At 35.1% G+C, this 14,882-nt stretch overlaps 2 protein-coding genes across 2 annotated transcripts; both read left to right on the plus strand.

Moving 5' to 3' along the window:
* The first annotated feature begins 7,032 nt into the window (after positions 1–7,032).
* LOC131068639 (G-type lectin S-receptor-like serine/threonine-protein kinase At2g19130) lies at positions 7,033–7,959 on the plus strand. Its single transcript, XM_058003870.1, has one exon. The coding sequence runs from the start codon at positions 7,033–7,035 to the stop codon at positions 7,957–7,959; it is 927 nt and encodes a 308-aa protein (XP_057859853.1).
* An 802-nt stretch (positions 7,960–8,761) lies between these two features.
* LOC131876766 (S-locus-specific glycoprotein S6-like) lies at positions 8,762–12,201 on the plus strand. The gene is made up of 2 exons (XM_059222241.1): positions 8,762–8,778; positions 11,703–12,201. Exons 1-2 carry the CDS (start codon positions 8,762–8,764, stop codon positions 12,199–12,201), a joined length of 516 nt encoding a protein of 171 aa, XP_059078224.1.
* The last annotated feature ends 2,681 nt before the right edge of the window (positions 12,202–14,882 follow it).

Genomic DNA, 14,882 nt, shown 5'->3' on the forward strand with positions numbered 1-14,882 from the left:
CTGTCGTGAAAGGAAAGTGGAGGGTAATGAAACTCAAACAAATGCAATTGGCAGGCCTGAAGCCAAATCCTCCCTGCTGCGTGGTACGGTGGCGTCTGGGGAGTGCATTTTAGAAACTGAAGAAAATGCAATTGATGCAATGTATTCAGGCTTATAGCCTAACCCTCCCATGCATGAGGTAGAAGCCTTTCAATTCAGATGGCGTGGCAGACAAGGGAATACAACTTTTAGCAAATGCAACCTGTAGGTGTGCTTCTCCCCTCGCGTGCCTCTCCATTCAACATCTTCTCTGTTGTGTGTATGGCGTGGCCCTTTGAAGACTCTATGCACCAGCAATAAGCATATGTAAAACCAAATCCAGGGGTAACGTGTGAGAAGCACCATTGAAATTTTCAAGCAAATGCAAAATGTTTATCCCACATTGGTTGTGGAGAGGATTCTTTTTGTAATTAAATACAAACTCACAAGTATGTATAATGTATAAAGCATAAAGGCTTTTGGCAAGTGGAGGCTTGGCGACCCAGTGGTCCCCACATGCGTGCACACACCTAGAGGTGCCCAAATTTTGTGACAAAAAGGCAAATTAACAAGAGAGCAAGTTGCAGATGATCTAATGGTCGTCGCTATACCGCAATGCGAAAGTGCTCGACGTTTAACCTTCGCAACTCAGCAACTAAAATGGTGGGCCCGACAAAGGAGCAGCTCAGGTGTGTTAAAGATCGAGCAAGTTCGAGAAGATCCAACAATCGTCATTATACCGCAATGGGAAGTTGCACGCTGGTTAATCATTGTGACTTGTTGACAAGGTAGGCCCAGGTCCAGTGGCAAGTTCGGCTCAAGGTGAGGTGGCAGGCTAGGTGGCACCCATGTGTACCCACGAGCGAATCAAATTGTGACACGTGGCACAGATGATGCATAGCAAAGGAAAAATTAAAATTACATATATAGTTCCAACTAGTGTAAAAATTCAAAAATTTAAATGACTATTGTGCATGCGAGAGATTAATGGTTGAGCGTTTTTTTTTGGCCCAAATATGCAGGTATTATATACCATTAGAAATCTCTCAGAATGACAAATTGGTTTTTGCTATCAGTTTCAATAAATGTCAAATTTTTTGAGAGCAGTTTCCGAGGGAAGGGTGCAAGGAAATATTGTCAATTGGGGATAGAGGATACAAGGCAATTTGTGATGCAGATCTAATCATTTCCTCCTTTATATTCTCATTTCTTCTCATTTGTAAGGGTTCCAATTTTTGAGAAATTCTCTAAGGGAGATTTCCAAGAGGGGTTCCAGTCTTATGCATTTAATTTTCTTGGTTGTAATTGTTGATGTTCCCATTCTTTTGTCATTGAATAGATACATTTAGCTATAAATGTTTAGTTGCGGGTCACATATATGTAAGGCATATAAGCAGTTCCATTGGATTGTCTTCAGAGATTTTTCAATTTCAATAAATCCAGTCTTCAAGGGAGTTTGGGTTTAAACTCCCACGGAAGAGTGTAATTCTTGTTCTTAGGTTTCCTTTACAGAAAGGATTTAAATTCGATGAGCAGAAATTGTGAATTCTGAATTAATGTTTGGATTTGTATGATCTTTTGTTTTCAAGTTCAGAATGTATTAATGTCAGGCATTAATACAGGGATATCTTTCAGTAGATTTGATTTGCAGCTTGGATTTCATTTGTGGTTATTTGTATTGACTTTATGCTCGGATTGAGGAGTTGATCTGTTATAGCTAGAGGTTACTTGTAGCACTTTAAAAATCAAATCAAAATATCTTTCTTTTATGTTTTGTGGAAATGTTCCACTTATCTCATTTTCAAACCTGTTGAGTTTTCAATGTATATTTAGCCTATTTACAGTACCCTCCTTATTTTTGAACCTTTAATGAGATCTATCTTCTTTTGTTGATGCTTTATATCCTCTATATAGAGGGTCTAATCTTATGCATCAAAGGTACCCACCTAGGTTTTGCAGAGCCTGAACAGTAGGAGGATTTTTATCCTTGTTATGTTGTCCCAAGCCCTAAAGTATTTCATAGATTGAAATTAGCTATTTGATAGATAGATTGTAGGTTAACTTGGGTTACTCATTTTTTAGAACAATTGAACCCATGGAGGTTGTCTTCCAAAAACTCATCCAAGAAAATATGATAAAATTTCCTATCACTAGACTATTTAGAGAGTTCATTAATACAAACAACATGGTATGAAGATAATAGATCTTATGAATACCACCACATCAAAATCCATTCAACTTCCAAATACAAGAAACTCAAGAACTATAACTAACATCTAATTGACCATGGAGAGATGCAACTAAAGGGGACTCATACTCCTTGTCGAATAAGCAACTAGGCATATATCGAAATCCCCTTCCTAAGAACAATCAATCCCAGAATTGTCCATCCAATCAAGGTCATTCTCATCATAACCACACCCATAATGTCCACTTATATAAAACCACCCAATTCCCACAACTCAATTAGTTTTCATATCAAAGAAGCACATGTGTTTATCACCACTATTTAAATAAAAATAATGTAATTGTTTCATCACCACTAAGTGTGTTAGGGTTACCAGTCAAGAGGCATCCTCATCCTCTACACAAGAAACCTAATATTGCCTCCTAAAACATCTTAGGAAAACTACATCTCAAAAATCTATCTTGAGTCTTCTCAAAAGATCCATTGCTCATAGGAAAATATTGGAATGCATGTTATAAAAGTTGTGTCCACAATAACATCAATCCTATCCATTTCAAAGCCTTGGTGGGTCAACTTTCACATACCTACCAAGTTGTCTTTATTCCAAATGATATGCCACCCATCAACCAATACAATAATATAGCCCTCTATATTGGGGTCATCATCAGCTTGTGCAAGTTCAAACTTGAATCCTCCTGGATGATAGATCTAGTTTAAATGCATGCACATTGAGGTAAATCACCACGTAATTAGGATATTCTATACATATTTTAGAATGACACAAGATTACCATCAACACCTAAAATACCATAGAATGAGAATTAAAATGTATAATATGTCTTCTCATGTTTAGGTCTTGTGCGCACGGTATGTCATGTTGTTGATATTGGCTTACCTTATAACATCATCATCGACCGCCCATAGATCCAAATAATGCAATTTCTCATCACCACTTACCATCAATCTATCACATTCCTGTATGAAGGTATGGAAGTCATTGTTCCTATTGATATCATCCCTTCTAATACTACAAAGTGTTGGAAGCTTCTTATAGAAAATCTCATTGTTATTGTGTCCTTGATATCAATACTTATTCTACACCATTGGTGGGGCAATTTATAGCCCCACTAAAATATGCAGTCCTAAAATGTAGGGGCTTCTATTTTTCATTAAAATTTTTTAAAACATCAGTATAAATTTTTTGATTCACGAGACCTCCTACTTCATAAAAATAAATCCTAAAACCCTCCTCATAAAAAGTTACCATTACCTACTATACATGGCCATACTTTATTTTTAAGGTACTAATTGTAGAATGTAGAATGCTTCCATGTCTGTGAGCTTAATCTAAAGCTTTTTGGTGAAAAATATCTGCAAACTATTTTCTACATATCCAATCGATGTATTTCGGCAAAGAATTTGGTTTTATACCTGTCAATTGCATTTGTTTGTAAACCTATTTATTAAGCTCGAGTCTATAATGGCCACAACATTTCAAATGGACATAACCTACCAGTCTCTCCATATAGTTAGGAATTATATCTTGAAACCTCTTTGGAACTGTCTGCGCATATAGTTGCATGGATTAGTAATGTTCTTTTTTATTACTTAATTTTAACATGCACCAACCGATAGCAAATGGATAGTCAATTTGTCAATTTTGTGCATATTCTAAAATTTTTGCAAACCATAAATTCACTCGAGACATTTTGTCACAGAATGCATCTCCTGTGCCAGTCGCATCTCTGTTATAGGTCTCACTTCTTACCTTGAGGACGTTGGTGTTTCATACAGCTACCTTCACATTCCCTTGAGTGCGTGACTCTAGAGGCATCATATCTAACTGATCTTATGCCTCCTCTAAGCTTCGAATTTTGCTTTCCTTTTACTCACTCACAATTTCAGCCAATACTATCTTAGAGTTAGTTATCTGAATGAAAGTTGCAACCAAATATCAGCACAGCATTTAGCTTATAATCAACCCTTTATTTATTAAGACATTATTCAGATTATAGATAAATGACAGACATATTTGATCCATAGTTTTCTTCAATAAATTACTTATGAACGGGATAATCTTTAGGTGAGAAAGAACAGAAGGATAAGTAATGAAGAATCTTATATTTTGAATCGACATAATAAGTTCTATATTAAATATGCTATCCTTAGTAATAAATTATAATCCTATCCTCCTATCCAATATGGTATTTTATTGTACTCTTTTAAATGTAACAAAATAAGCAATATTATGATTTGGTTAATTCTTATAGACATCAATACTACAAGATCTTGCACATTAATGAGTTATTATTTGTGTATTTATAATATAAAAACTTGGTTGACTTTCGATTGGGATTTTGCAACAATAATTATCATGTGAGGCTTCTTAACACAAGTTATCAGCTTCAACATGACAAGATGAGAAGAAGTATATGTGCTTAGGAATGAGTAGTTCATAGTAATTATTTTATGAGGGAAAGATCATATTTTAGATGAAACTAATCTTAAAATTAATCTAGAGTAAAAAACAAAAACAAAAAAGATTTGAGTAAGTTATATTTATTCTTGGAAAATTGAGTGGCATAGAGAATCTACTATAGCCATATCGACAAATTTAATTTATGTATTGTAAGTATTTTGTAGGACTGGAAAAGTAAATAAATCAATCTACTTGGTTTATTACAAAGTAAATAGATAACATTTGGCCATTACTATGGGAAAAACAAACAAGGCTGGAACAATATAATTTTCAATTAATTAACTTCTTGAATGTATATAATGCGTAACACAAGGACCAACCTTGAAAAATGTTATGTTAGATGTGGATTGACAATTATGCTAGAATTCGGTTTCCATAAACATTATTGCAAGTCATTACTTGTAAGATAAACATAGAAAAAGAAAATCATGGAATGATAAGTTTGATTCATCTAAACTTCTTCTTAAATGACCTTAGTTCTTTGATAACTAAAGAGATTTAATTTGTGATGATTGTTTTTATGTTAATGACTTGAGGTTTATTTTAAGATATTATCACCTTTTGTTTTAATTTCATAATTGAACACCTTTTGAATGGCATAGTTGTATTCTGAAATGTAGAAAATAAGGTGTGGACTAACAATGAGATCATTATAGGAAATATTTTCCTAATAGTCTCTTTACATATAGTTTTGATCTCTTAGTGTAGTTGTGATTTAAAGATGTATTTTAATCTATGTTATGTTGTCAGGTGGATAGGTATCGACCTATGAATTTGAATGATCTTGAATGCTCTTATGTACTCTTGTATGCCCTTGTACACTTTCGTAATATTCTTTTTTGCTTATCTAATCTCTTGCATGCTTACTTGTGAGTTCATAAGATTTTTGTGCATTTTAGTGCAAGAATTGGAAAATTCTTGAACTAGGCTTCATAGTCTATGAACCTTATTATCAAATAACAAATGCATAGATAGATTCTCTATAAACCAATGGGTATTTTTGTAGATGTGAGTATGTCAAGGCATCTACTTATGTGATCTTGCATTACTTTGTATGCTCATGTATGATTTTGTGGGCTATGCACTGTTGTGGTTTCAAAAGTATATATTATATGTGTGTGTCGAATAGGTGTCGAATATGGAGCAAAGAGAAGGGTGAGTTTCCAAAGAAGTTTAAGTCTTTTCTTTAACTCCTATTGGTAGTCAGTCCTAAAAGATCTTTGGCCAAAGTTGTTGTTGATCTCTTTGTATATACTTGCTAATTGAATCATTATATTTTTACTATCTTCCATATATTAGTGTCGTTACAATAGCATCTCATATTATAGATACACTAATTTGCTCTAGATGCCATCACCTTATAGTCACTAGGCATCTGCATGTAGGGTCGACATTTATTCGTGTCATGAAGAATTTTGAGGAAGTATAAATGCTTTGTGATTGGGAGGTATTGTGCTCTGACAGTGTTCTCACTCGTGGTGTGCTCATGGGAGATAGATGATGGGATTTCTTGTCAATATAATTAGAATTAATAAAAAATATCATTTATGCAATAGTCATCCAACAAATTTTAATTTTTGAATACTATGACAACTTATGTATGTAGATTACCCTCAAATTCAACATAATCATAACATATGAGTAGATGTTTTTATGGCAATGGGACAAAATAAGTTTAGGACAAGTTGATGGACGATCACAAAAGAGAAAACTCCAATTTATAGATTTTTTGTGATTTGAAGATGGATTAGAAGATGGAGCTCTTGTATTGTATAAGGAGATAGGAGCTTATTTTCGTGACAAGTGTCACATGGCAGAGGCTTGAGATAGTGACATGTGGCATGGGGAAGAAAGCGAGTTGTGCTCACATGTGTGAGTATCCCAAGGGAAGAAACATGAGTTTGACAAATAGATGACTAACTAATCAATTTTAATTGATCAGATTTAAATAATTTGATGAATGGAAGTTAAAGTAAAGTTAATTAAATTGATCAACTTGTTAAAAAAATAATAAAATTAATTTAATTTAATTGATTATAAGAAATAAAAGTTAATGATATAATAAAATATTTATGTTTGATGATGTTTTCCACCATGTGACTTGACTCGAGCAATCCAAGAAGTGACTTACACAAAATTCCAATTGTTTGGCCGACAAAAAATTAATAAATAAATAAAAACCCGAGTTAAATGAAAGGTTAAACGTAATCGCCATTGAAAAAACAAACACACAATCCGGCAAGACTGGCAAACAGAATTCAAACTCTGCGCCATGACTTATTCTCACCGTTCCACCCGAAGGCAATAAAATAACCAGTTTGGTTACTTCAATTTCACAACCTCAAAAATGGGGGCAGTCCAAAATCCGTGTCTTTTCATACTGCTGTTTCTCGGGGCCATAGCCGCCCTAATAAAATCCAGCCGTGCTGAAGAAGACGCCATAGACGTGGGAGAAACTCTGTCAGGCATCCAAAGCAAATCTTCAGCAAACGGCATCTACAGGTTAGGTTTCTTTCCGTTGTACGGCACAACAAACTGGTACCCAGGCATCTGGTACGCCCAAATGAACACCCCGACGGCCGTATGGCTAATCAACGTGGATCGCCCGTTGCAGGACAATTCGGCTGTCCTGAATCTCACAGAAAACGGCAGCCTGGTGCTCTCAAATGGCACCCTACAGCTCCCCGACTACTCGGTCATATGGGCGAGCAACGGGACGTCAAAACCCGCTTCCACAGCCAACATAACGAACGAGGGAAACCTGGTCGTATATGGAGCCCACGAAAGGTCCGAGATACTCTGGCAGAGCTTCGACTATCCGCAGAACGCGTTCATACCAGGAATGAAGATTAGCGAGAAGCAGCGGCTGACGTCGTGGAAGAGCCCCTGGGATCCGACCCCGGGGCTCTACAGTCTCCTGTTGGATGCGCCTAATGATCAGTTCATTCTGCAGGGGAGGAATTCCGTCAAGTACTGGGAATCCGGGGGCTGGAACGGCCAAATCTTCAGCAAGGTCCCCGAGATGACCCGGGATTTCGTGTACCTGTTCGACTATATCAAAAATGGAACGGACAAGTATTTCACTTACAGCCTCAAGACCGGGGTAACTGGTCCGACCCGTTTGATCATGTCCGAGTCCGGTTCCATTAACCTCTACGCCCAGCTGGACAATACAAATGTATGGACCATGTTTTGGGCTCAACCTCGAGATCCGTGCCAGGTTTATGCTTTCTGTGGGCCCTATGGGACGGCCGGCTTAAACAGCACACACTAAGCTTTGACTGCTTAGGTAGTTGGTGTGGGCCCCTCAAGTCGTCCCGTTTGCCGTTCCCCTTTCCGTTACTCCGTTCGCTATTACTTCCGCGCGCACTTTATTTTTTGAACCGTTTTCCCGCCTGTAACATCTCCATAAGCAAGTTTCTGACCAAACAGTTTTCATTTGTGCAGGTACTCCCAGCTTCTGCGAAAATGGGAGCTTTGGGATAGGACATGGAAATTCGTTGAAGCGATTATTGCCAGATTTTTTATAGTCGCAAATGCTCTGGTAAACATGTATGCAAAAATGTGGACGCATTGACAGGCTATGTGAACTGTTTGATCAAAGAAATTCGGTCTCATTGACTACTATTATTGCAGGATATGCACAATGTGTGTTTGTTCAAAGGACTTAGAAACTTTCATACAAACGCGATTCGCAGGTGTAAAGCTAAAGTCCGCAACTTCCGCCAGCATCCTCTCAGCCCGTGCAAAAATGGGGGCAGCAAACGGAAGGCATGGGCTCTTCAGGAGGCAGTTGCACTGTGTCACCATATGCAACAAACAGGTTTCCAACCGGATCAGTTTACATTTGCCAGCCTACTTCCAGCCTGTGCTGAAATTGAAGCTTTGGAATAGGGTATAGGTATCCATAGAAGCATAAAGGATAGAGGAATTTTCTCAGATGTCATAGTTAGAAACGCTCTGATAAACATGTATGCAAAATGTGGAAGCATAGGCAAGGTGTGTGAACGATTTTGACCGAATGCCTCAAATAAACGCGGTTTCATGGAATGCCATGATTGCAGGATATACGCAAAATGGATTTGTTGAAAAGGTATGAACATCTATAAAAGTTTTTATCATTTAGTCATGGAACATGATCTTAAAGAAACACTTTACTGGTCTGGCGCTCAAGAGATCAGTAGAATCCAAAACCCTACACTGAACAAGATTGCATTCAAGATAGGTATTGGACAACACTTGTGTAAGGACTAAGAATTTTTGTGCCGCTGCAAGACTAGAATAGCCTTCTTACAAATTAACAGAAATAAGATGTGCTCAGTTGGAGTTGAAAGATTGCCCTCTTCCTCTGCGCAGCTTGCTAGATTTTATTTTAGACAAGCCCAGCTGCAAATGAATAGAAGAAAGATCTGTTCAATTAAAGTTGAAAGTCAGTTCCCTTCCTTTGCATAGCCCATCTATTTTTGTTGTCTATCTGTTCTTGTGGTTTGCTAGATTTTATCTCAGACAAGGCAAAACAAAAAAAACATTTTGCTCTCAGATCGCTCATTTCCTTTTTCTAACATTTCTTACTTTATTTTACATATAAGTATGAACTCCATAGCACTACAATATGCATATTTTGCTCTTAAATCATTTCAATGCCATACTTCAACTTCTTTTTTTCTTCTTGTCAAAAATAGTTCCCTACCATTACTATTTTTAAATCTTTTCAATCCAACAAATAATTTTAATAATTTAATTCAAATAATTAATCTTTTAATTCAAATAATTTTAATAATTATAATTAATATTAAGTATAATTTTATAGTACAACCCACTCAATATATATCAGTCAATTTATTTAATTGATTAATATTTATGATTTATTAATTTAAATTAGTTAATTATTATTTGACATTATAGAGTTTTTTGTATATAAATGAATAATAGAAGAATTTTGCTGCCCTTAGAAGCATGTATGTAAAATGTGTAAGCATAAACAAGGCATGTGAATTGTTTAAAAAAATGCATTGAGAACTATTTGATAGAATGTCTTAAAGTACACTCTTCTAATGGAGCACCCTCATTATTGGATATTAGTAGAAGGGTTTGTTGAAAAGGCTTTACAATCTTGACCTTCTTAAGTTCCTCATAGGAGAAGTAGGTTGCAATTACATGCACAACAAAGCTTTGAAATGACCCTTATGTAGAATGTCTCAATGACATAGAATTTTATTTATTTTCTTTAGTCTTTTTTAAAAAAGGTCTATTGTGTATTTGATGCAATAGTTTTGGATGGGTAGTGTATTTGACATTCATTAGGAGTTTTCACAATAAAGAAGGGTCAAGATTGAAATTGAGCACTCTAGTAATTTAAAATTAAATTCTTATGTCTATGATGGTATACTATTTTTTCATAATTTCATACTATTTTTGGAACTAAGAGCCTACACATGTTTAATAAATTTTTAAGTCCCCACATTTGTGGCAAGTACTCATGGATTTTCTAACTGTTGATGCCCTAGTTGAATATATATCCAATAATCTACTAGAGTGAATCTTTAAATACATGTGTTAATAGATAATTGAGGATTGGAAGTTGTTTGTTAGTAAATTCAAACTTAGGTACACATATTATTTAAAGTTCATAGGCTTCTTAGGTTGGTAGAACCTAGAGATATATCTTATAAGGTCCAAAACCAAGCTCCCAAATAAATTGGCTTCCATCCTTCCCCACTCTCTCGTCCGATACCTGCACTCACAAACAAAACCAAAACCAACCACTGCGAAGTGCCAGAAAACAAAGAGAATAGGCCCTAAAATAGCCAGTGCCACACCAAGAAATAATTACTCCACACGTAACACCTCAAACCAAGCATCATCATCTAATCAGTTCGCCAATTGCTAACATCATCACTCCTACGCTGCCATTGCAACTTGCACCCAGATCAAAGGTCACAAGTCACATGAAACATCTCTTCCCTCTAAACCAGTGTGTCAAGAACAAATCACACCAAACTCTACACCACAACTTGTGTTTGTTTTTCACTTCTTAAGCACAATCAACCAAACTCAAGAGGACACAATATTAAAATATTTACATATCTATTATGTTGAATGTGATGTTTTATGTTTATTTTAAAATATTAATATAAGTAAGTAGAATTATGTTATCATTGTAATTTCTTTCATATACATTTACATGAAATCTAAATAATATTATCATGATTAATTATACATATAAATATAAATAAAAATAACCAACTTAAAAAATTAATTTTTTTTTAAAAAATAAATAACAAATTGAAATATAGTTAAAATAAAAACAAAACTAATAAAAGCTTGTAATTAAATTATATTGCCCAAGATGTGAAAGCTAAGTGAAACATAATTTTTTCCTCGAGACTTTTAAAAGAGAACACTATTGCAATTTTAATTAATATGGTTGCTGTGTTAATGTGGACAATTTTGATGCAAGATACCCTTCTATGGTAATTGTATTATACCAATGTTTATGTGTTTGAATTTTACTGCATGCAATGACTGGTAAAAACTCAGAAAACAGTTTTAGCCCATCCTAGCAAACCTCCACTCTCAAACTGTTGAATTGGGAAAAAACAGCACTGCATAGAAAATTATTTCTCCTTGTAATATCCAAACAGGGAAAGTAGCAAAAATCAATGGTAATTAACATATGTTTCATATGAAAATTCAAAAAATGATGTTTCATATGAAAATTTAACAAATGAATGGTAAAGACATTCAAGCAGGGAAGGTTGTGAAAACATCTAAGTTGCGAGGTATTAAATGACAGCTGCAAGGTAGATGAGTACTCTCACCCATCCCCTTTGTACTATGAAATGAAACAAGCGGGAACACTGTTTATCTAATTTGAATGTTAACGGAGATTGTTTTTGGAACGGAAACAAACAAGAGTGAATGCTAAGGGGAAGGAATGGGCCCACAGCCATCTAAGCAGTCAAAGCTTAGTGTGTGCTGTTTAAGGCTGACCGAATGTTAACGGAAACAAACAAGAGTGAATGCTAAGGGGAAGGAATGGGCCCACAGCCATCTAAGCAGTCAAAGCTTAGTATGTGCTGTTTACTGTACTAGGAACAATGATCAGTTTTGCAGCTGCTTGACGGGTTTCACACCAAGAGATGAAATAGCCTGGGCGGCCCAGGCGTGGTCCGGCGGGTGCAAAAGACGGATCAGTGTAGAATGCGGTGAGACGAGCACGGACGGCTTCGTGGAATTCACTGGCAATTCGTTGCCTGCGGACGCCGTCGCTGTGGCTAAGTCGGCATCGGAAGAAGATTGTCGGAGTGATTGCCTTAGCGATTGCTCCTGTACGGCGTATGCTTACAATGGCACCCTTTGCAACCATTGGCTTGGTGAATTGTTGAATTTGACCAACTCGCCATCCTCATCCACTTCACTGTTTGTACGATTGAGCGCCTCGGACGTGCCTCGCGCCCCACATACTAAAAACCAGTATATAGTTTTAATAACAATTAATATAGAGGATATTTGAATTTTTAATTACAATAAATATCATTAAATGTTGTTTATGGATTAAGGAGTGTGATCTTGATGATCAATTAGAGAGTGTGATCCAAATTGTTGATGGTTAAAAATTACTCACAATCAAATTTAAAACTATGAATAATATTAGCATAGATTGTGGAAACCTAATACTATTGATCATTAAATGTTGTCTAGGTGCCTCAATTGCACCACCTCTTCTCAGTTGCCCATTGCCCTTTGTATAATTATATTTTATATATTTTACATTGGCATAGAAAAGATTATGTATTCTCTACAATTTGTCTTGGAGATTTTAGCTGCTAAGTTAAAGTTCTTTTTTCATAGAATTTCGTGAAGGGTTTAGAGAACTTTTAGCTATTATTATCAATATTCACCATATTTGTATGTAATCTAATATATAGACATGCATGTCAAAAATCTTTGTTTGATTGACAATGGATTCCTCGGCCCTGAACCGCAATATCCTTCACAAATACAACACCTATAACCAAATAGTGGCTACTACATTATTCAAACAAAATCCATCTAAATGACACCAAATAAACAAGTTATTGGAATTGAGTCACCAATTTCCTCTCAACTTTGAGAGTGCTTAAATGAAATACCATTATATTCTTAAACATTACATCTTTGCAAGAGTGTAGTTTCTAGATTCGATTGTGTGTAAGATTTTTGCATCAACGTTTCAGATCACACTCTGTGATCCATCATCAGGATGAAGAGAGTCAAAAAATTCTTACATACAATCAAATCTAGAAACTACACTCTTGTTTATGATGGATTGTGGAAATCTCTTAGAACTGATTACATTTTTGCTTTTCCATTATTTAGCCTACTTCATATTTTACTTGATTTACTCTATTTGTCACGGTCCTATTTCGTAAATTACAAAATAAATTATATTTATTTAATTAATGATTTTTCTTTAAATTCTAAAAACGATAAAATAAAAAAATTATTTAAATTAATATTATTATAAAGATCTTTATTATTATATATTAAATATTTGTTAAAATAATTTTATCAATAAATATTAAAAATTACATTTTAAAATAAATAATAATAAATTAATTAATTCATATATTATTATATCAAAAGTAGTAATTCTAAAATTTAATGAAAACTCACTTTATTCATATCTTATTAATAAAAAGGAAATAAAGAGGCTTTATTAAGAAAGCTTTCGTATCTTTCTCATCGTGCTTTTCTATTTACTCACCAACTACCTCCTTGCCACCTAATTTGTAGAGAGTCCCTCACTCTTCCTCATTGTGCTTTTCTATTTACTCAAACATGTCAGCTTTGAAATGAAAGAAAATGTAATGTTTTTGAGCTTTCTGCTATCCTTAGTGTAGTTGGGCATGCATATAGGAATGAAAACAGTTTTAAATGAAATATATAAAATACAAAAGAAGTCTCTAGAAGTGTTTACTGAGTTAGTAAAAGTTTTATAGGAAAACACAGAGCAGTTCTTAATATGTAACAGAGTTTAAGATTATATTTTCTATGTGTGGATAATTAGATAGTACCAACTCTTTTTATGGAATCAAACATTGTATTTTTGTTGAAATATATGTGAATACATAAAAGTGTGAATGCGTCATTATTTAGTTTCTGTTATTCTTATGTTTTTCTGTCCCCCGCCTCTCTTGATTAGTGGTATCAGAGCTTAAAGTTAGTGGTATTGAAGTTTATTTAAGTTTTTTCAAAGAGTTACAAGGGTTTTTCTGATGAATACTAAGAGGAGGGGGTGAATTAGTATACCAAAACATACTGTACTTAAACACTTTAACAGTATAGCAGTAAACTGGTAAAACTGTTTAACAAACAAACTGGTTAAGACACATGCAAACCAAATAGAAAATAAGGCATTCACCCACAGAAGCACAATCACCATAACACAAGATATTTTGACGTGGAAACCCAAATGGGAAAAACCACCATGAGATGAAACTCACAAGTAACTATTTGTAGAATAGTAACTAGATCGGTTAAGGTCATACAATGTTCTTTACCAAAACAGATCCTGTTAGGAATCTCAATCTATGTTAGGAGATAAGTCCGACTAAAGACTACCTTGTGAGAGGATTTCAAATCCACAGATGCGAACCACCTTGTTAGAGGATTTACAAAGGCTTTTCTGGGCCTACCTGGTTAAGGGTTTCTAACTTGTCAAAAATGTGAGTAATCAACAAGTGAATGATCTAGCAAATGGCACAGTTTGCTTGATTAGATCCATTGTAGTTCATGACTAATGCATTTTAGCATTACTTCAGTCTTCAGTAACTCCTCACTCTGTTACAACACACAGACTTTGATCTTCTCAGTTAAGATCGCTCATATAAGAACTTCGACAACTACCAAACCTTACAACTACACTTGCATATACTCTCGTGCTTTTAAAACCCTAGACATGATGTCCTTAAAAGGAATCTGATTTCATGTCAGTCCAATAGGATTACATTGAAAGTTCCTAGGTTCATTGTATCTAGACACATTTGGTAACATGGCACAAAATCACCGTCAAAGTGTTGGTGGATGGTAACTCATCACCAAAATATACCGGTTGGTAACTCATCACAGAGTATTACCAGTTTGTCCAACTTTCTGGTTGACAAAAAAATTGAAGACTGGGAAAATGATAACTGCCGCTTCTAGCTCCTTTGC

Source organism: Cryptomeria japonica, chromosome 6 (assembly GCF_030272615.1).
Source record: "Cryptomeria japonica chromosome 6, Sugi_1.0, whole genome shotgun sequence".
NCBI classification, from domain to species: Eukaryota; Viridiplantae; Streptophyta; class Pinopsida; order Cupressales; family Cupressaceae; genus Cryptomeria; species Cryptomeria japonica.